This window comes from Arvicanthis niloticus, chromosome 20 (assembly GCF_011762505.2).
Source record: "Arvicanthis niloticus isolate mArvNil1 chromosome 20, mArvNil1.pat.X, whole genome shotgun sequence".
NCBI lineage: Eukaryota > Metazoa > Chordata > Mammalia > Rodentia > Muridae > Arvicanthis > Arvicanthis niloticus.
Window position 1 is genome coordinate 6,927,909 of NC_047677.1, and position 22,908 is coordinate 6,950,816.

Sequence of the window (22,908 nt, forward strand, 5' to 3'; positions counted from 1 at the left end):
CACAAAGACTGGGACACTTCTTTACATTTATTTTTTGCACAAATCAATGACTTCACACTTACATCTTATTCATTAATAATTACAAATACAGGGGACTAGGGACTAGCTTTTATAATGAAAATCACTTATAAAATGGGGAAGGGCTGGGCAGTGGTAGCACATGCCTTCAGTCCCAGCACTTGGGAGGCAGAGGCAGTTGGATTTCTGAGTTCAAGGCCAGCCTGGTCTGCAGAGTGAGTTCTAGGACAGCCAGGGCTATGCAGAGAAACCCTGTCTCAAAAAACCAAATAAGATAAAATAATAAAATAAAATGGGGAAGGGTGGAGGTGCAAACTGGGGAGAGGCCACCTAGGACAGATAATTAAGAATTAATTAATTATAATTACAAACTTCTAAGTGCCTCCTTACCATATGCTTCTTCAATGAGAGCACAGTAGGGATTGATGCTAACTCCATTCTGCTTAGATTCTTGTTCTCCAAGACGCAATATATTTTCAAGTCCATTCAAAGCCACTTGAACTATTTTGGAGTCCATGACAGTCAAAAGGTCACAAAGTGGTTTAATGCAGCCCAAGGTTACCAAATACCTTCGCAGAAATTTAAAACAGAGAATTAGAGAAGGGAGGATTTAATACTATATTAATATTTTATATTATATGTTGTATATTATAATAAAACCAGAATAAAATGTTATATTACCAATCATGAAAGTGTTTTTTGTTGTTCTTTTTTGAGTTAGAGTCTCGCCATTAGCCCTTGCTTGTCTGGAACTCACTATGTAGCCTAGACTGGCTTGAACTCACATATTTAACTGCCTCTACATCCTGAGTGTTGGGGTTTGGAGTCACCATACCTGGCTTAAACTCAGATGTTTTTTATTTACACTAAAATCTGTTAAGCTTCTCTGGTTTCACATAATTAGCAATAGTGGAATTGCAAATACTACAAAATGTACACACAGGCAGACAAGCACTTAGATGATTTTGCAAAGGAGAGTTAAGAATAGTGGGTTCAGGCTGGAGAGATGGCTCAGCTGTTAAAAGCACTGACTGTTCTTCCAGAGGTACTGAGTTCAATTCCCAGCAACCACATGGTGGCTCACAATCATCTATAATGAGATCTGATGCCCTCTTCTGGTGTGTCAGAAGACAGCAACAGTTTACTCATATGCATTAAATGAATAAGTAAATCTTTAAAAAAAAAAAAAAGAATAGTGGGTTCTACCTACTCTTTTTAAGTACATCCCCTCCCTCCCTCCCTCCCCACCCAGTGTCCTTCCTTCTCTTCCTCTTGGTTTATTTGATGGAAAGGTACAAATGGAGAAGGAAAGAGAACACCCAAATTAAATCTTACAACAGGAATCACAGACAATCTCTGAAACATACAGCATTTTTCAGAATTACAAAAGATCACAAAGAAGAAAACGGGCTACCCTAATACATAAATGTTAAGAAGTACTTTCCTCAGAAATATACCATTAATTTCCCAGTGCACTGTTATTACCTACTTTTCCATTTCCTCTTATATAAATTGATTTTTTGCTCACTTGACAAAGAGCTCATATGAATCACAAAGGGCTATGAAGCCAAACTGCATGGTTTCAAATCCTAATTCCATTTTTAATTAGTTATGCAACTCTGAGCAACTGTTTTCTACCTCAGTTTCCAACACAAAGTATTTAACGAAAGTTTCTGCTCCTCTAAAAAAGGAGTGCGGTGCAGATGGCTCAGCACTTGCTGAGCAAGGATAATATGAGGTTCATTCTTGGAACTCAGAATAAGAAAGTGAGAGAAAGAAGGCATGCATTTACACCACCTTCCAAATTATAATGAGCAAAAATATTTTTAATAAATAGTTATCTCAAAGGCGTGAGGTTAAATAAAATAAAAAATATAAAACAATCTGCTGTAACTGAAATAATTTAGCTACCAGAACAATAACTGGCAATAGTGAGCATAACTACTGTGGTATCACTATTGTATGCACGCTGAACGTAACCTGAAATGAAGACATTTTCTTCCTGTATTATGTGCTTTCTTTAAGCTCAACACACATGAAGATAAAAGTAGTAATAAAAAATAAATCAGAACAAAGCAACAACAATGTTTTATTACTGGTTATATTTATGACACACATATAATGGAAATACTAATTAAAATACCACAGGAGCAGAAAGGAAGCACACAGATGATGTCTCTACATAAAATCTGAATATTGACAGTGAACATGAAGGTAAATGAAAGACAAGGCATAGTGGCATATTTGCAATCCCAGCATTTAGCAAGCTAGACAAGGAAATAACCAAAATAAGTTACAAAAAAGAAGGGTGATTAAGAAAAATACCCGTGAGCATAATAGAATTTCAGATGATTTATTTTAAAATATTTTTTAAAAAGGATATGGTGGCACACTCCTTTAGTCCCATTAAACAGGAGAGATACATACATACACACACAGACATACTTACAGAAACATTTATGTACATATATTTTTATAAAAAAATGTATGTCATTGAAAGAGGCAGAGAACAGTAAGAACTTGTCTCTAGAAAACAGAAACAAACAATCATCTAATATTTGGTGGATTTAAATCCTTTGGTTTATAAAATAGTGTAATAATTTGGCCTATTTTATAAACTTTTTAACAGTCACATCCTCATTAGAAAATATTTCCTAAATAGTGGATTCAACTTTTGTTGTAGGATTCTTAAGAATGAGACGATTATGTAAGAAATCAAGTGTAGTTGAGATACAAAGTGTATCTTTGCTATAGAAGTCAAAAAGTCTGAAGATACATGACCCGAGGAGACAGGAATCAATACTTATCACTACAAATGGTGCTGGGACCTTGTTCTGCTTGAGAACCTAATGCTCATTAAGCACTGTGCTGAGCACATCAAGTGTGCATTGCACGTTAGGTACTGTTACTGAATTCATTAGCGAAAACAAAGGGAGAGAAAAAGAGAGAGAGATGGGGGGAGAGAAAAGAAAAAACACTGACCTAGAAAGGTTAAGTGATTCTGTCAAGACTGATCCTATCACAACTTTTACTGAAGGATGATAACTAGATCAGAACTTGGTCAGGCTTACTTAAAGCCATGTACTAACTATGAATCGGTAATATACATAATAAAGGCACAGGTTATAAAGGAAAAGTAGTGTATAAAAGTATTATACTATCTACTGGCAAGAAAACAGCCAATAAGGAAAGGACACCATTAAACAAATGCATATTTTAATTTTACTTTAAACACATTGATATTCATATTTGTTACTTCTATATAATAAAGTTAATTTTGTGATTTTAATGCTTAAAACAAATCTAATGCTCATGACAGTACATTCTGAAAGTCAACAAATTGTTCCCATTTGAATTTCTAATCTATGCCAAGAAGGATGGGGTTATCATTTAAGTAAAAATAAGCAAAGAAACCAAATGAAAGATACACCAAATGCTGTCATTTCATATTAATATATATCAAACAAACATAAAAATATTAGTTTCACCATTAAATTAAGAAGTATGTTTTATTTCAAACTGTCTGACTCACATTTAAAAGACAGTATTTAGAAATCTGAATGTACCTTATTTGCTCTGGAGTGCCTCCTGATGTGGCATTAGTTATAGCCCATGCTGCTTCTTTTCTGGTACGAAATTCTGCTTTCTGAAGGACCTCAATCAAAACAGGGAAAATACTTGCATCTATGACAGCCTAAGAAGAAAAATGATCCAGCAAAATCAGTGCAAATGCTGTTTCCTAACTATTGCCCCATGGAGCACTGAAGTGCAGAAGCGTTAACAAGTGAGAGGCTGAAGGATGGCCCAGCAGCTGTGAATACCTGCTGCTCTTTACTGAGGATCTGAGTTTGGCTCACAGCAACCACATCAGGTGGCTCAGTCAATCACCTGCCCCTCCAGTTCCAGGGATCTGGCAACCTTGCCGCCACAGGCCCTGTTCATGTTGTGCTTTACATAACCCACACAGGCACACATATACACATGATTGTTTTTAATCTTAAAATGGGAGAAGTTTTTAATCTGTCAGCACATTTTAGCTGTTTTCTTTTGTAAAAAGACATGAGCTTTTAAAAAGAACTTTCTGAAGAATGAAGAATTTATTGGTAAAATATAAATATTAGAGCGATAAACTGTAAGCATGCAACTAACCGAGATGTCTAACTATTCTGTGGCTTAAGAAACTTGACAGATCCTAGTAATCATTTAAAGCCGACAGGCAGATGATTCCTAACATGTACTGCTGAGCGACCACCCCGCCCCGACAGGGTCTCTCCATGTAGCTCATATGGCCTCAAAAATCATCATTCTGCCTTAGTCTCTCATTTTAAATCTGATTTAACACCTTTTTAATATTTTTCTCCCAGATAAAGTGTCCCTAACTATCCCATTTGGGCCTCAAAATTATACTTTACCTTGCTTCAGTTTCTCAAGTGCTGGATTACAGATATGTGTACTATACTCAGCAGAAATATCCATTTCTCAAGACTAACTTTATGTTTCAGATATTTTTATAAATATTGCTATTCGTCACTAGAATACCAAATACACATACCATTACTTTAGACTTGCCTTTTGTCATTTCAACTCTGAAAGGTGCTTACCTGGATCTGCACTCTGTTTCCTGCAGTGATGTTAGAAATGGTCCAGCAGGCTTCCTTTCTAATTGACTCCTTTGGACTACCCAACAAATGTAAAAGGCAGGGCAATGCAGAACAATTCAAAATGACCTAAAATAGATAAGACAGAAAACAAAAAGTATTTTAGTATAAGTGCAAAAATCTTATGAATTACTTAGAAGTACAGAAATTAATCTAAAAAACAAGAAATAAATTCCTCTCAACTTTTTTTTTCAGGTTCAGTTGTGCCTTTGTTGACTTAGTGCATCAGAGTGTTAAGGTGTCCTATAATGGAGGCCGCCCTCGGAGCAGCATTTTTAAAGCAGTGTTACAGGAATCCTTACTGATTGCACCATACTTATAAAAACCAGGGACATGACATACACAACCTACAGAAGACAGAGCCGTGAGAATTTACACAGTGTAAAATAACGTCGAGGGTTAGCAAGGGTAGCTACATGCAGGGAGGGGTGGGGTGCCTGTGAGGAGCTAGGTTGAGAGGTGGCTATGTTTGCTTCCGTTCATGACGGCAGGCAGCCCTCACTGAGATTCTCAGACCACAAGTGGGTAAATGACCACGGATGGTCTGAGTGTCACAGTGGGCTACATGCAGGTAGCAGGAAGCAGAGGCTTGCTTTAGTTGCAAGTGGCCATATACGTCTGTCAAGAACATGTCTCCTGTTGCTGTCGCCTTCACAGCTGACATGTGTGTACTGACATGAAATGGGGAGGTCCCAACAGCTGTCAGAACTGCCCTTACAAAGACAGTTACACACTAACAAACAGCTGTGAGCCAAGTCCGCAGCGAGTCCATTTGGGCTTGCAGTCTATCATCTGACAACTGCACCCTAAGGCCAGCATTGCACACTGTTTGTTCTCTCCCTGAAGTAGGCATGAGCCAGACAAAATCCAAACCAAGAAAAACAAACTTTGCTCTGCAGTCTCTTAAGAAGCTGGACCAAGCAACCCCTTGGCAAGGTTAGAACTGGCCTCTGAACAGTGTTACATGTAGTAATATCTAGACAGCAGCGAGTGAGTGTCTCTGCACTGCTGCGGGAGAAATGGTGTGGCTGGCAGTCAGGACCAGGAACCGGACCTGGCTTAGAGTTGAGCGTCTACACACCTGGCCTGTTTTGGGAAAAGCCAGAGCCCTCTGGGGACCTATGCTAGGCAACCTGGGCCAAGGGACTGTTGGGAGGGACTTCTCTCCTGTGCTGTTAGCAAAGCTTACTTAGTGCTAGTGTAGTGAATGGTTCTGTTTTCCACTAAAGTGTGAACCAGAGACATGCCCTTCAAATACACAAATTAAAGTAACTTAGCTATAGCATTATCAACACAGATTGTATTTTGAAGAATATTACCAAGTAGAGAAGACTGAAATTCAAGATTGTGAACCAGTTATGATTCTAGTGATACCCATAGAAATACATGCAAACTTCAACATACAAAACGATTTGAAGAAAGACTTAGAGATAGAAGATTTAACCTCATTTTCAAAACTGACTGAATATTCACTCTCAACATACATTTCTATAACATTAGAAAATTTTTCAAGTACAGAATGAATCTGTTCCGTTCTGGTTTCACAATTTGCCTTTTATAATGAAGTATCTATTCAAGTATGTGGTACATGCCTTTAATCCCGGTCTCTGAGTCCAAAGTCAGTCAGAGCTACTAAGAGACTGTCTCAAACAAAGACAGACCAGTCAAAAGTGTCTGCTTTGTCCTTATATTCACTTATATTGACGTAGTGAAGGTGGAAGCTTGGAGCAGTGGTACACTGAAAATTTAGCTGGTGAGCGCAGTGTATACCAATGCAGAGTGCTACTTAAAAATTGGTATTATCAACTGCTACTGATTACTTGTTTAACAGCTTTGGTGAGTATCTAAATAGAATTCTAGCCTAAATCTGAAGTCAATTCTAACATTTTACCATTCTGCAAAACAGGCACACTTACACACAATTGACCACCAATCCTGGAACTGTTTCCTTGCTATAACAATCTTTGTTCTCATAACTGAATCTTAAGCCCTATAACCTATTTATAATAAATCACAGTTTCTATTCTAGTTGAGTTTAATGATTCTTAAACACCTCAAAGTCTCTGCCTTTCTCATTATGACCATGTAAATCTCATCTCATCTACCTTAGTACTATTCCACTTGTTCAGTTCCACTTGTTTACAGAAACTACAGCTTCTCGTCATACTCATCTTTTATAAAACCTTTACAGCATTTTCTGGTTGATCAGCTCCTAGCCATGTATTTCCTTGTTAGTTTGCTTTAAGAGTTTCAAGCTCTACTGACTGAACTAACTGGGCATCTTGCTTTATTTCAATATGACTTTTACCTAGTTACGATTCTGAATCCTGCAAGCAGAACACCTAGCATACTATGCACTGACAGAGCTCTATGATAGTCCATTCCCAATAAGGCAACTGAAGTTGAAAACTGTGCTTACTGCCACAGACGCCTGTACAATTATAGTAATAAGACCTTTATGAACATACAATCAACTGATATGAAAGGTATAAACAATGTGTCATAAATTTTGAACTCACCTGTGTTTGAATATCATCACCAGTTACAATATTACCAACTGCTCTTAATGCAGGTGATACAACTTTATAGTCATTGTGCCTAAAAATAAAAATAAGAGGTAAGTTAGAATTTATATAAAGTTGCAAAAATAATACTGAAACTTCCATATTCTTCACTCAGAGACCCTTCTCAATTTTCACTTGACATCCTGTTAATATTTTAAAAACAACACAAAAATCTAATCCTATCATAAATGCTAACATAATCGTATATCTTATTGAGTGACATATGCTTTGTCCCATTACTACAGTACTTAACTCTGTCACTAATTAAGGTCATGTTATTCTTCTTAATTAGTCCTAATTTCTCCTTTATATTATTTGATGCAGAAATACTTGATACCATGTAAAAATCCTATTCTTTAACCTATTTACGTTATCTTAGATGTTATAATTCCATTTCTCCCTTTCTTTACTTCCCTCCAAACCCTCTCATATACCATCCCCTGTATCTTTCAAATTCATAGCCTCTTTTTTCACAAATTGTTATTCCAAGCATACATGTACATGTCTACACATATGCCTAAATATAACTTTTTCAGTCCATATAATGTATGATCTCAGGGAACCCCCCCCCTTCTTTAACCACTAGAATAAATACCTATATACATATGCTCATTAGTTGAATTAGTAATTGTTTGGTTTTTTTACTAGTTATTTTATAATACTATCATCTCAGCCATATCTACCTATTGACTGACACCTATTTTAATGTGGACTCTGGGGTTGCTGCTATTTATTAATTTATAATACATTACTGTAAATTATTGCCAAGATCACTATTTTCTGTGTTCACCTCATTTTTCCTCCTCCAGAATCAGGCCTTTCCTTAAATGAACAGTGATGATTAGAAATCAAGAGCTGTGCCCTCAGTGTGCTCAACATATTTCTAGAGGCATCTTTGCTCCAAGAACTGTAACACACATATGCACACACATACTTAAATTGCTCCTTATTTTGGCAGACATGAGTTTACACTGAGGGATCTTACTCTAATCTAAAGGCTTTTTCTCTTCACATTTTCTGACTGGAAGTTAGCTGCTTAGGTTCACATTTTCTTAAATACAGATAATCTGACAGACAGACTACCAGGTCATGATTTTTTGGCTCTAAACCTTGTTCTGGCTGCTTGTCTGCCCACTCTCAAGCTAGGGTCTTGGCCATTCCAGTGTCCCTATCTATCTTCCTCTGATACTGTCCTCATATTGGAAAGACAACCCTTTAACACAACTCTGTTCTTTGTGTCACCTGCTTAACTGAGGCATAACTAATGACTTTTTGGTTTTGGTCTGTTGTTCTTTGAGACAGGGGCTCACTATGTAGCTCCAGCTGGTCTGGAACTTGCTGTGCTTAAACCTCAGAGATCTGCCTGCTCCTGCCTCTCGAGTGCTGAGACTAAAGGCATGAGTTATCATGCCTGGCTTACTACTAATGGCTTTTTCACAAACAAAGGAAGACAATTTTAAAAGAAGGCTGGAGGATAAAGAAGCTGTAACATCTTTTTAAACAAAATTTTCTTTTTATTTCTTGGCATGAAAAAGCTATGGTTTTAAACACAGGTAATAATAACTGGCCAGTAAAAAAAAACATCATGGAGACACTAAATGAATTTTCTGGCTTTGTAAATAAGTTAATCATTGCAATGAATAATAAATTAAACTATTGGTTCTGGGAGAGCAAGAATTTTGTTCTCTCTCTAATAACATTTCACATGTCACCTTTGGTGCCAAAAGACATTCTTTAAATATTCACTGAATTAAGCTTCTTTTAAAAGAAAAGGATTCATTCATACAGAGATAAATTTATACAATAATTTTCTTGCATTTCAGGATATAAATTAAAGGATTATAGCTACTCTAGAAAGGGTAGAGTTGGTAACTTTTTAATTCTTCCTAAAAATAGTGACTTTGAAACATTTAAGGCCATGATCTCAATTGTTAAACTTAATACAGAATCACGCAGCTACTAAGCAAAAATTATAGTTACATCAGAAGTTCCACCAATCTTCGGCAGACTCCAGAATCAATGACTACTTGAATTTTATCATTGGGTCCATCAGAGAGATAAGAAAGGGCCCAGCACACATCTGCTAACACATCTGGATCACTGCTAAACAACAACCGTGACAAGACATTTAAGCAAGGTGAAACCTGAAAGAAAAAATGAGTTAATATTTAATTATTTTCCTTATTTAATATCAAGGTTCCTTACCAAAATGTAGAAACTTAGATTAAAACCAAAATCTAATAATAGTAGTACCAGAGAATTCTCCTATTATTTTAAGATTATGCGAAGTATGAGTATCAAAATGATTACACTTGCTATTAATTGGTTATAAAATAAAATATTTTAAAACAATAAAATATGTATTCGATATCTTTTTAATATTTAAGTCATATACATATCAAGACTAAAAGCCTAAATGCTTCATGTTCATAAACTGTTTTAAATTAGTTTTTAAAATTTATTACATATACACAAATAAATTGAATAATCTTGAGTAGCACAGATAGAGGAAATGTAGCAGAGGAAATGTAAAAACAAATGATCTGAAAGGTTTTAAGAAAGAAGTCACTACTAATAGTATATGTTTCTCTTCTTTTCTTAGCTCTATTTTAAGATGCTGAGGCTCAAATTTAGTGCCCTGCATATGCTAGTGAGCTCTAAAACAAATTATCTTTCCTGGTCTCAAACTTCAGCCTCCTGCCTCATGTGGGAGTACAGGTATGTATGTGCCACCAGGCCTAACTCTAGTTCTTCTTAGTGTAATGAATGTCATATATCTTCACCTTAAAAAAAAAAAAAAAAAAAATCAATAGGTGTGTTCAGATGCACACCTGTAATCCCAATTCTCAGAAGGCCGAGGCAGGACGTTGGAGACTTTGAGGCCAGACCTTGCTACATAATGAAATACTGTCTGAAACAAGCAAACACAAACCAAAGAGAAGACCAACTAAGAACATGACAGAAGGAATGTCTTAATCTCCTCCAGCACCATGAGTGTTTTAATCCCTCTTATTCGGACACTGAGCACAGGGAAGTGAACAATGAGCAAGGCACTTTACAGCTCTCTCTCAGTGACTATTTCTAAGCCTGGGAAATAGAAGATTAAATCATATCAATTCTGTGATCTTCCCTCTCTTCCTGCAAGACAGCCTTAGCTCACATACTATTTGCTAATTTCTGTGGCATAAAAAAAATTAACTAATATCTGTATATCCAAATGTCTTCTCTTGTAAAGTATACATAATAAAGAACTGTTGGATATGTAAGAATGTATATAGTAGCTAAGAGAAATGGCTAGTATACAAGAATTACTCAAATATCAGCTCATTTCTCCCCACTATCAGTACTGAGTCTATTCCCACCTTATTTTGAATTTTTTGTCCTGGCAACCTCACATATCCCTTAATCTCATTCCTCAGATACAAGGTAGTGGCTTATATTCTCATTCCTTCTCTGTTGACAATATATTCTGAGCCACCAGTGGATGCCTAAAATCATACATAGGTCTATATTGTTTTCCTATACACACAGACACAAATATAATGTCTTTAACCAAGTACTTGTCAGGCACTGAAGTTCAAGTTTTAACAAAGAATCATTTTAGTTCTTTATAATTTTATGGATAAATGATTTCCCCCTTACCATATATTTCAATAACCTCAACATATTTGTTTTCTTTTATTAATTCAAAACGTTCATATTTTCATTTAAATGAGAAGCACTTCACAGCGTGAACAAAAAATTATTTGTTAACGGGCTAGGAGAGCAGAAAGTTTCATAATGGTGTGTAGAAAGGAATGCAATTAAAGCTTATGAATTACTTAATTCTAGATTTCCCATTTGCCATTTTTAGGCCAAGAATAATTGAAAACTCAGAAGTCAAAACTATAGATAAGATAATGTAAAACTACATATGTTAACTGCTAGATATAGTTTTCCCTCTACCTCTAAAGACTGAATTAGTACATAATAGTATCTTCTAAAACTGGTTATCTCTGCTGCATCCATTCTCTAAGGATAATTGTAGGGCTCAGGGATAGAAATCGTCTTATGAGATACATGTATCTATCCATAAGTTATTAAACAAAATTAGCTTTTTTACTTTCTCCATAACCATGCCTCTATTACTGCCAATAGCCATCCATCTATCTATCTATCTATCTATCTTTCTTTCTTTCTTTCTTTCTTTCTTTCTTTCTTTCTTTCTCTCTTTTTCTCACTCTCTTCTTTTCTTTTTTTTTTTAAAAAAGGCAATGCATCAAATAGCTTGTTTTAAATTTATGTAGTTTACGTTTTATGTGTATGGGTGTTTGCCTGCATGTTTCTCTGTGTGTATATCACTTGCGTGCCTGGTGCCCTGAGGCCAGAAAAGGGTAGGGCATCAGGTTCCCTAGAAATGGACTTACAGATTGTTATGAGATTAATCCCCCAATAACAGTTAAAAAAAAAAAAAACTATAGAAATGTCTAAGTTTAATAAACTCAGGTTAGTTAATATATATGTAATTAAAAATGAAAATACTAGGGTCAGATGTTGTGACACATAACTTTTATCAGGGCGTTTAAGAAGGAGAGGCAAGTGGATCTCAGGGCAGCCAGGGTCACTATGTCTCAAAAACAATCAACAAGACAAACCCACAAAGTTCTTGTCAGAAACAAAGAACAGTAACTAACATAAATTTATCTTTGAGGAAATTAGCAGATACCTAAAATCTTGCCAATGGTGATGAAATTAAATAAAAAAAAAACAAAAAACTGACAAAGGAAGACCCCCCCCCCAACACCAATACCAAATGCTTACTGAGAAAGGTGCCAATAATAAAAAATCCAACTTGATCGCCATAACCAAAATGACCCCCAAAGTCCTCCTGTGCAACAGAAGGCAGGAGACACAAAGTTGCAATTCACAGGCAAATAGATGGAATTAGAAAATATCATCCTGGGAAAGCTGACAGCAGCCTGATAAGGCTGTCTCCTTAGAGGTCTCTCAGAGTCGGACATACCCAGAGACAGATACCCACAGCTATCCATTAATCTGATCAAAGTTCCCAATGGAGGAGTTAGAGAGTAAATTGAGGGAACCGTGAACCATACGGGCTGGTGGCCCTGTGAGGAGAGCAAGAATACCAACCAGCCAGAGCTCCCCAGGGTCTAAACCACCAGCCCAGGTGCACATAGGAAGAGACACATGACTCCAGCTGTATATGTAGGGGAGGATGGCCCTGTTGGGCATAGGTGGGAGACAAGATCATTGGTACCCTGAAGGCTGAGCACTGAGGGGGGGGAATCTGAGGGTGGGGAGGGAGGCTGGGGGTAGGTGGGTAACACCTTCATAGAGGCAGGAGGAGGGGGGATGGGATAAGGGTTTCCTGGGTGGTGGGGGAAATATGGTAAGGGGATAAAATTTGAAATGTAAATATTATATCCAATAAAAGAGGGGAAAAATAGAAAAGCGGTTAGAACCAACATTCTTAATAAAATGTCAGCCCTCTTTAAAAAAAAAAAACTATCTTGATACTAAAATTTGCTTTGAGAATTGTATATTGCAGAATGATCAGCCTTGGTGTATCTACTCAACAAGCAAGCTGGGCAGACCTGCTCAAACCTCTGAGGTCCGTGAATTCCATCTGGAGGCAGCGAAGACACAGCATCAGAGGATTGTCAACTTGCTCTCTCCCCCCCCCCCCACTCCTCTTCTAATATCTCAACGCCCATAATCAGCTTGAAGAAGCTAATGATGAGTCAGCGCCCCTATTCCCTGGGCTTGGGGACTAAGGTGGTAAATGTTGGGCTGTCTCTCTAGGGAAAAGTGGTTTTGTCAGAATAGAGAGGATTAGCTAGGGTTTATTGCATAGCCATAACCTATTAGTAGAAATCTGTATAATTAATATCAAGATGAAGATATAAATTCTTAAATGGCACCAATTTACTTTGTTTACAAATTTTAAGATTTTCATTGGCATGAGCTTCTTAGTGATATAAGAGTGAGATGAATATTGTTACTCCCATAGGCATTGTACCAGTATAACACATTTAGGAATACAAAGCTTAGACCCAGTCCTTCTTTAACTTTTTTAACTGATTTGAGATGGTCAGCCTGTGAGTTAAGGGACTATAGCAAATTCATGGCTTGGAGTTTATTATAAGGGTGTTCTCTATGTTTTATTTAGAAATAGCTGAGTGGAGTTAACAGGCAACAGTCCAGATTACCTTACATGGATAGCTGGTTTTCAAAACATCAGAAATCCTTAGAATTGACATGACAAACATTTCAGTATTAATGTTCATTTTCATTAGAGACCTGTCTGCTCCGGACAGCTTCCTATATTGAATTCTAAGAAGAAATTGAGCATCCTTGGAATTACTCCAGTTGTGGTGAGACAGCCACTAGGCAAGAATTGCCACTTTCCTTCTACAGACAAATTACTGTCCAGAAAAGGACACACTTGCAGAATAGTCGACTGATTATATCTGCCTAGACAGAGTAATCAGCCCTTAATAATTCTGCAGCACTAAGGTCTGTCAGATGATCCTGGGCCAGAAGGCAGAAGAACAGATGCTCCAACGTTTTGAAGTAGAGCGAGTGTCCAGGTGTTCAGAGGTCTCTATAAATTGGCTAAGTTTTAGAAGCTATGCTTTGTGCTTCCCATAATTATAGTCAACTCAGTCATTCTGGATTTCTGATGGGGTTGAAAACTTATAGCTATTTACTTTGAGAGAAAAGATCTGAGTGTATGGTCATCAGCTGACATTCATCCTAAAGCCAAGGAAAAAGCCAGGTTCAGAACTAAGTGTTTTAGTTAGGATAGATGACAGAGGTGCTGGTTAGTCAACAAAAGGATGGACTGGGTATTAGGACTATCTTGTACCTCACTGGTACAAATAGGCATAATTATGCTCTAATTGTATTTTGAGAGAAAAGTTTCCTTTTAACAGGAAGGGTGATGTGCAGGAGGAGCTAAGGTGGGAGGAGTACTGAGAGGAAGAAAAGGAGTAAGAAGAGGAGAAGAAGAAGGAGAGGAGAAGCTAGGTGATGAAAGAGAGATAGAGGGGGGAGACAGGGAAGCAGATGTTCATGTATCTCCACCAGTCAAAGATAGTTGATATATCTAGGTTGGGTAGTGGGTTACACCTCTGATTGAACAATACCAAACTTATAAAGCCTATGATTAACATTTCTTAAAAAAATGTATAAATGCAAAATGAAAAGGGGGCATGGGATAGGGGTTTTCTAAGGGGGGGGAATGGGGAAACAGGATGGTATCTGAAGTGTAAATGAAAGATCTAATAAAAAATAAATAAATAAAAAAAAAAGAAGTCAAAAAAAAAAAAAAAAAAGAAAGAAAATATCATCCTGAGTGAAGTAACACAGTCACAAAAGAACACACATGGTATGTACTCACTGATAAGTGGATATTAGAAAAAAAAACAAGCTTGGAATACCCATGATACAATGTACAGATGATATGAAGCTCAAGAAGAAGGAAGACCAAAGTGTAGATGTTTCAGTCCTACTTAGAAGGGGGAAAAATAACCACAGGAGGTAGAGGAAGGAAGGGGCCTGGGAGGAAGAGAGAAGGAGGAGGGAAAGGGGGGAGGGTAAGAACAGGTGTGGGAGGAGACAGGGGGATGTACAGAGGGTCAGGAAATTGAACAGAGGTGTATAGTGGTGGGGGAAGGGGATTTGGGTATAGTCACTAGAAGGTCACAAATGCCAGGAAAGCAAGAGACTCCCAGGACTCAATGGGGATGATATTAGCTTTAATACCCAAGAAAGGGAAGAGAGAACCTGTAGAGACCATTTCCAGAGGTTAAGCACACACAGCCCCTGGTTGAGGAATGGGGCCACTCACCCATCTCAAAAATATTAACACAGAATTGTCCCATTCTAAAGGAAATGCAGGGACAAAGAGTGAAGCAGAGACTGAAGAAAAGGCCATCCAGATACTGCCCCACCGAGGGATCCATCCCATCTGCAGACACCAAACCTAGATAATATTGCTTACTGCCAAGAAGAGCTTATTGGCAGGATCCTGGCATGGCTGTTCCCTGAGAGGCTCTGCCAGAGCCTGACCAATATACACGCAGATGCTTGTAGCCAAGGATTGAGCATGGAGACCTCAATTGAGGAGTTAGGGGATTAGGACTGAAGGAGCTAAAGGGATTTGCATCCCATAGGAAGAACAATATCAACCAATCAGACCCCCCAGAGCTGCCAGGGACTAAACCACCAAGAAAAGAGTACACATGGAGGGACCCATGGCTCCAGTTGAATATGTAGCAGAGGATTGCCCTATCTGGCATCAATGGGAGAAGAGGCGCTTGGTCCTGTGGATGCCTCAGTGTAGGGGAATGCTAGGGACATGAGGTGGGAGTGGGTGAGTGGCTGGGAAAGCTCCCTCATATAGGCAGGGAAAAATGGGGTTGGGATAGGGGTTTTGTGGAGGGGAAACAGAAAAGGGAGATAACATTTGAAATGTAAATAAATAAAATAACCAATAAAAAAATAGAAAAAAAAACCCCTATAATTTAAAAAAAGATTAAAAAAAGAGATAGCATGTGAATAAAGTTCAGACCCTACATCCTACAACAGGTGACTAACCTTCAAAGGCAATGATTAGGGTTTTATTTCAGTACAAAGGGAAAACAATATGTAAGCCATATGCAAAATGAGTAGGTGTTAGGCAGAGTGTGGGTTATAACAAAGCAATGAAGGGATCAGAATTTATGTAAAATACACCCATGATTGTGACACCCTCCCTTGTACTATCCAATTCTCAGCATTCCTGGAACTAGTTGTGTTACCTATACTATACCTTATCTTCTAGCAAAAGAATGCAAAATCTGTCCTGGGGAAAAAAAAAACAATATATTCAGAAATACTCTAAATGGAGTTAAAGATAAGGATTTGTTGCCCCACACATATACCTATCTACCAGTGAGTTTTGTGCCTCAGTCCTAAATGTGTCCAAAGCTAAGGATCAGCAGATAACAAAGGAAAACAACTAAGATAAATAATAATCTGTAAAGAAAATTGAACAGTTGAAAATAACAGATAAACAAGAAAAAAATTCACTCTTTTTTTCTAATTTATTTATTTTTATGTGTATGCATACTCTATGTGCATGTACACCTACATGCCAGAAGACAGCACTAGATCATGTTACAGATGGTTGTGAGTCACCATGTGGTTGTTGGGAATTGAACTCAGGACATCTAGAAGAGCAGCTAGTGCCCTTAACCACTGAACCATCTTTCCAGCCCCACCACAAAAAAAAAAAAAAAAATTACTTTAAATTAATATAAATAACATATTATGTCAAAAGGAAAGAAAGGAGAGTAAAATAATGGGGTGAGCAAAACTCAGGGCTATTATATTGATAGATTACAATATAAAGTACACTAGTCAGTACAATACTCTCAAACTTGGCACTTCCAAAGCAAAAGCAGCAAGAGAAGCAGCTGGTGCTACAGAGATGGAACAACAGGTCTTGCTGTTGCAGAGGAACAGGCACTGCAACTTCTAGCCTCCACAGACAGACAGACACACAGAAATGAAAACAAATATTTTAAGGAAGAAAATCAGCCAAGTGACCAATGTAAGAGGCAATATCTGGCAAGGTAGAGCAGTGAGCACAGGAGGTCAATGGGGGCCTGGAGAGGAGAGTCCTGACACATTTTTAGTGGATGCATGATCTCAAAACTGTTTTCTTAACAATGGTAAAATATAAACTGTGTTTTTTATTTTGGTGACATATGCACTAATGGATAAAAATAGATGATAGGTAAAAATATCAGCACCTGAACACAATTCAAGGAAGAAATAGCAAAAAATCATTATATTCTTAATCTCTGGCAAAAAAGAAACATTTGGAAGAATCACCTGAACTAGTAGTGAAAGATATAAATTTCATTAAACTCGCGCCTTGTATTCATGCCCTGTATGCATGATTTATCAGATGAGATGGGAACATCCATGTACCACTTCTACTCAGGGAAGTATTTGGGCGGTCTGAAAAGCACTGACCGAGTCACAAACTCAACTAGCCACTTTTCCACACTGAACTGCATTTTCACTTAGATGATTTAATCTTATTAAGTCTTAAATATCTGGAGGATATTTTAGAAACTACAAACAAAGTGTATCTGTTGTTTCAAGAACTACAGCTGACTGTATTTCTTGTCAATGCTAATTTAGGAATTCCATAAATTAGAAATTTAGAAAACTTACATCATCTCCTGTTGAGTCTGACAGCTTCCTAATACTGATGGTAACAATGGTACACTTTAAGATATATGTGTATATAATGCTCCAATAATAATTTAGGGGACCCTATTTTCCAAATGGGGAAAAATTCCCTTCCAAGTTCAATGTAAGATTAACGAGAAGAAAAAGTTCAATGGTGGAATTTGAAACATCTCAGTGAGAGGAACTCTTTAAGAAACTACCACTCAGATGGGCTTTGGTTACACAGGCCTTTACCACAGGTAACTTCATGGAGTTCCAGGGCAGCCTGGTTTAACATTTTTAGCCCAGCAAAGGATATACATGTAAGGGGAGGTTCTTGGTTTTTGATTTGTCAATAAAGAAGGCTGGGGGCCAACTGATAGACAGAGGGTACAGGTGGAACTTCCGGGTCCCAGGAGGAAAAGGCAGACACAAGGAAGGAAAGGGACCTTTTCTGCCATGCTTTGGAGGAAGAAGGATGCAACAATCATGTAAAGCTTCAGGGGCAGCTAGGGCCTGTGGCCTCTGCTACTAGTAGGTGGCCAAGGACGTTTGGCAGGGGCTAGGTGGATCAAGCCACTAAGTTTAGTGCAGGAGGGGTGATGGAGATAAGGGCATGACTTTCCAGACGTGACATATCTGCACCCAGCAATTGTGTCTAGTAGGGAAGTTATAAAATAACAAAGCAAGCTGTGTGTGTGTGTCTTTTATCTAGGGATTCAAGGGTCTTGGGAGTGGGCTGGCACTGCCAGCCCTCCGAGAGCAGACAATCCTGGAGCTAAAGGAAGGAAAAACAAAATTGTCTCAGGAAGGGATAGAAGTGCGGCTGCAGTCCAGGGACAGTATCAGTATTTAATACTACACGAAACATACACAATGAGACCTTGTCTCAAACAAGGATACCACTCAAGTGTTGGCATAGCATAAAAGACATTCATTCATGATTATCAAAAGACATTATATTCTTCAGCTAAGACCATACAGCACAGCAAATTAGTACATAGGAAGAAATGACACTTGTAAAACTATATGAGACACAGTGGTAACACCTGAAATTCCAGTAGAAGCATAAGCAAGAAGACTACAGACAAGTTCTAGGTATCTTGAGCAACATAATAAAATCCCATTCAAAAACCCAAAAAGTTAGCTGGGCATTTGGTACACATATTCATTCCCAGCACTGAGAGGCAGAGACAGATGGATCTCTCTCTGTGAGATTCGTGCCAGCCTGGTTTTTACATAGTGAATGCAAGACCAGTCTGAGCTACATAGTGGACCCTGTCTCAAAACAACTGCAACAAAAGGCTAAGGATGCAGCTCAGCAGTCTAGAACAAAAGTTCCTAAGTTCAATCAGCAGACCCACATAAAACACATCCTCAGGTCAGAAAATGTAAATCAATACTAATGCTCTCATAAAAATGTCTCTTCTTTTCAAAGGTGTTTTTTATAGTAAGTATTACTTAACATATACTCGGTTTGTTTTTATTTTTATAAATGAGTTAGTAAATATTTAAACTTTTCATAGTTTAAATTTTCAATCTAATTATTATTACATGTAAGGTATATAAAAAGAAAATTTGGATCCTATGCTAACTTGAATGGCCCCCATAGACTCATATGTTTGAAGATTTGGTCCACAATTGGGAGAGTTAGATGTTTTTGGAAAGGATTAGGGGTTGTGGCCTTGTTCGAGGAGGTGTGGTAGTGGGAGCAGGCCTTGAGGTTTTAGAAGACTCTTGCCACTCCCAGTGTGTTCTCTGCTTCTGTTCTTGTCAACATGTCTGCAACTTGCCTACTTTGGTCTGATATTATGGACTCTAACCCTATGAAACCATGAGTCCAAGTAAATGCTTTGTAAGTTGTCTTGGTCATAGTTTCAGCAACCGAAAATTCACTCACAAACATAGATCTTCAGTGCATTGCATTTGATAATGCATATTCCATGACAGGTAAGGAAGACATTCTTGTCAGAATGACCTAACACAGGCTCAGTCTTGTTAATGAAATAAAAAAGGGGGAGAGGCAGAGAGCCTTTGGTGCTGCTCAGAAAAAATCTGACATGGGCCAAGGACAAAGAAATGGGCTGCTTGGCAGAAATATGGCATTAGCCAAGGACAAGGAAGTGGGCTTCAGGCAAGAATCTGACATTAGACTAGAACAAAGAAGTAATTTCAGGCAGGAATCTAAATTTTAGGCTAGAACAAGGAAATAGGCTTCAGACATGAAAATGACTTTGGGCTAAAACAGGGAAATAGCCTCAGATATTTTGGTCATCCTGATAAGCCTTTAGAACCAGTGATCATGGGAGTGTTCATGGAATTTTGTTTATTGCCTTGCTGGTTCTCTGACTATTTGTGTTTATTGTCTTGCTTGTTCCTTGACTATTTGCATCTATTATATTGCTAGTTCCTCAATTCAGAACTGACCTGAATACTTGCATGTAATTGAAATGGTATAAAAGGAAAAAGGAGAAAGGGGGAATAGGACAAGGGGTTCTAGGGAGGGGAAATGGGGAAAGGGGATGACATCTGAAATGTAAATAAATATAATATCCAATTAAAAAAAAGAAAAGAAAAAATTGACAACATGAATCCTAGACTACAAGGAAGGAAGGAAGGAAGGAAGGAAGGAAGGAAGGAAGGAAGGAAGGAAGGAAGGGGGGAGAGAGAGAGAAAGAGAGAGAGAGAGAGAGAGAGAGAGAGAGAGAGAGAGAGAGAGAGAGAGAGAGAAAGGAAAACCCTAAGGTCAAAATTACTAAGAATCATCTTAGTTGTTTTTAGCAGAGAGAAGAGCTAACACAAAGCATGTTGTGTGAATCTGAGTAGCAGCAAACAGTCCAGTACAGCCAGAAGATAAAGTGAGATATAAATAGGACATGAGTCAGAGACATAACAGAGGGTTGCTGTAGGACAATTCTTAACAGGGTTTTAAACAAAGTTATCTTGTTCTTTAAATAAAATGGGGCAGTGACTGGAAACAGGTGTAGCTTCAAATTTGTAGATCACTCTTGTTTTCTTGAGAAGAAAAAAGATAGATGAGTAAAAAACAAAGAAAACAAACAAAAAATAAAAAATAGAAAGATGATTTTTCTAGGAAGCTATTGCAATATCCCTGGTGATAAAAGGTACTGTGTTCTATAGTATGAGAGAGGGAGGGAGGGAGGAAGAATGGGGGAATAGACTTCCTCAATATATTACTTTGAAAAACTTCAAACCTATAGAGGATTTGCACAAAAATCACAACAAAAAAATCAAATAAATAAATAAAAATAAAATCACAGTCAATACTAACATGTTAACATTTTGCCACATTTTCTTTCTCTTAACATTCATGTATATGACATTTTAAGTGTATATGTTTATACATATGTATGTTTGTCTTTTTTTAGCAGGAGAGTAAGCTTATGGATTACAACAAAAAAAATCATCATGATACTTCATCTCTAACTACTTTCTTTTAGTTTATGTATGTCTCCTAAGAAAAAAGGTGCACTTTACATTTTTCTACAATATATTTACCACACCCACACTTTGGTTTGATTTTTCTTGTTGTTGAGAAGGGGCCTCATTAAGTAGTCACAGCTAGTCTGCAATTTATAGGCTGGCTCACAAATGCTGGGATTAAAGATGAGCCTCCAAACACCTGGCACACCACAAAATTTAACATCATATTATGTAAGGTACCAATCACATTAAAAATTCAAATTTTTTAAGTAAAAAAGTATCTTGATCCATAATCTAATATTTGTCACCTTACATGAAGCTCAAGTCCAAGTAGATCAAGAACCTCCACATAAAACCAGATACACTGAATCTAATAGAAGAGAAAGTGGGAAAGAGCCTTGAACTCATTGACACAGGAGGAAGTTTCCTAAACAGAACTCCAATGGCTCATTCTCTAAAATCAAGAATTGATAAATAGGACCTCATGAAACTGGACAGCTTCTGTAAGGCAAAGGGCATAGTCAATAAGATAAATGGGCAACCTACAGATTGGGAAAAAAAATCTTCACTAACCCCACATCTGATAGAGGGCTAATATCCAAAATATATAAAGAACTCAGGAAGCTAACCACCAAAGAAAACAAACGACCCAATCAAAAAATCGGGTATAGAACTAAACTGAGAACTCACAACAGAGGAATCTCGAATGACTGAAAAGCACCTAAAGAATTGTTCAAAGTTCTTAGTGATCAGAGAAATGCAAATCAAAACGACCCTGAGATTCCACCTTATACCAAACAAAATGGCTAAGATCAAAACCTCAGGTGACAATACATGTGGGCGAGGATGTGGAGAAAGAGGAACTCTCCTACACTGTAGGATTGCAAACTGGTACAACCACTCTGGGAATCAATCTGGAGTTTCCTCAGAAAATTGGAAATAGATCTACCTGAAGGCCCAGCAATACCACTCTTGGGAATATACCCAAAAGATGCCCCACTATGCCACAGGGGCAAGTGTTCCACTATGTTCATAGTGGTCTTATTTGTGATAGCCAGAAGCTGGAAAAAACCCAGATGTCTGTCCCATGACAGAAGAATGGATACAGAAAATGTGGTTCATTTACACAATGGAATATTACTCAGCTTTTAAGAATAAGGACATCCTGAGTTTTGCAGGCAAATGGAAGGAACTAGAAAATATCATCCTGAGGCAACTCAGACCCAAAAGGAAATGCATGGTATGTACTCACTAATAAGTAGATGTTAGCCCCCCCACCCAAAAAAAAGGAAAAAAAGAAAACAGAAAGAAAGAAATGTACAGAATACTCAAGATACAGTCCACAGAACTCAAAAAGGTCAACAAGGGAGAAAGTAAGGATACCCCATTCCCATTCCAGAGGGAGAAGAAAGCAATCACAAGTGGGGAGGGATGAAGGGAAGGACCTGGGAGGGAAAGTGTACTAGGGGTGGGGAGAGACGGGAACCTAGTATGGTGTGAGGGAAAAGGACTGAAGCCCTGAGGGCCAGCAGAAAGAATGGAAACAGGCAACCTTGGGAGGTAGGAGGTTGGGGGGGGACCCTCTAGAATGCACCAGAGACCTGGGAGGTGAGAGACTCTCAGGACTCAAAGGGAGGGACCTTAGATGAAATGTCTGACAGTAGGGAGAACGAACTTATAGAGCCCACCTCTAGCAGGAAGACAGGACATCAAGTGAGGGAGGGGGCTGCCATCCCTTAGTCAAAACTCTGACTCATTATTTGTTCCTGTCTAAAAGAACTGCAGGGATGGAAATGGAGAGGAGCCCAAGAAAAAGAAGGTCCAGCAAGAGGCCTAAAGTGGGATCCAGCCCAAGGGGAGGTCCCAAAGCCTAACACTATTACTGAGGCTATGGAGCGCTCACAAAAAGGGACCTATCATGAAGGCACTCTGGAAGACCCAACAAGCAGCTGAAAGAGTCAAATGCAGGTATTTGCACCCAACCAATGGACAGAAGC

At 38.0% G+C, this 22,908-nt stretch overlaps 1 protein-coding gene across 1 annotated transcript in view; it reads right to left on the reverse strand.

Annotated features, from left to right (window-relative positions):
• Positions 1–22,908, reverse strand: part of Kpna5 (karyopherin subunit alpha 5) — a 47,530-nt gene that overhangs the window by 3,517 nt on the left and 21,105 nt on the right. Inside the window, exons 9-13 of the mRNA XM_034524691.2 lie at positions 9,221–9,384; positions 7,196–7,274; positions 4,620–4,745; positions 3,585–3,712; positions 409–587 (exon numbers count right to left, since the gene is read on the reverse strand). Coding sequence (XP_034380582.1) covers positions 409–587; positions 3,585–3,712; positions 4,620–4,745; positions 7,196–7,274; positions 9,221–9,384 — 676 coding nt within the window. The remainder of the gene's footprint in view (positions 1–408; positions 588–3,584; positions 3,713–4,619; positions 4,746–7,195; positions 7,275–9,220; positions 9,385–22,908) is intronic.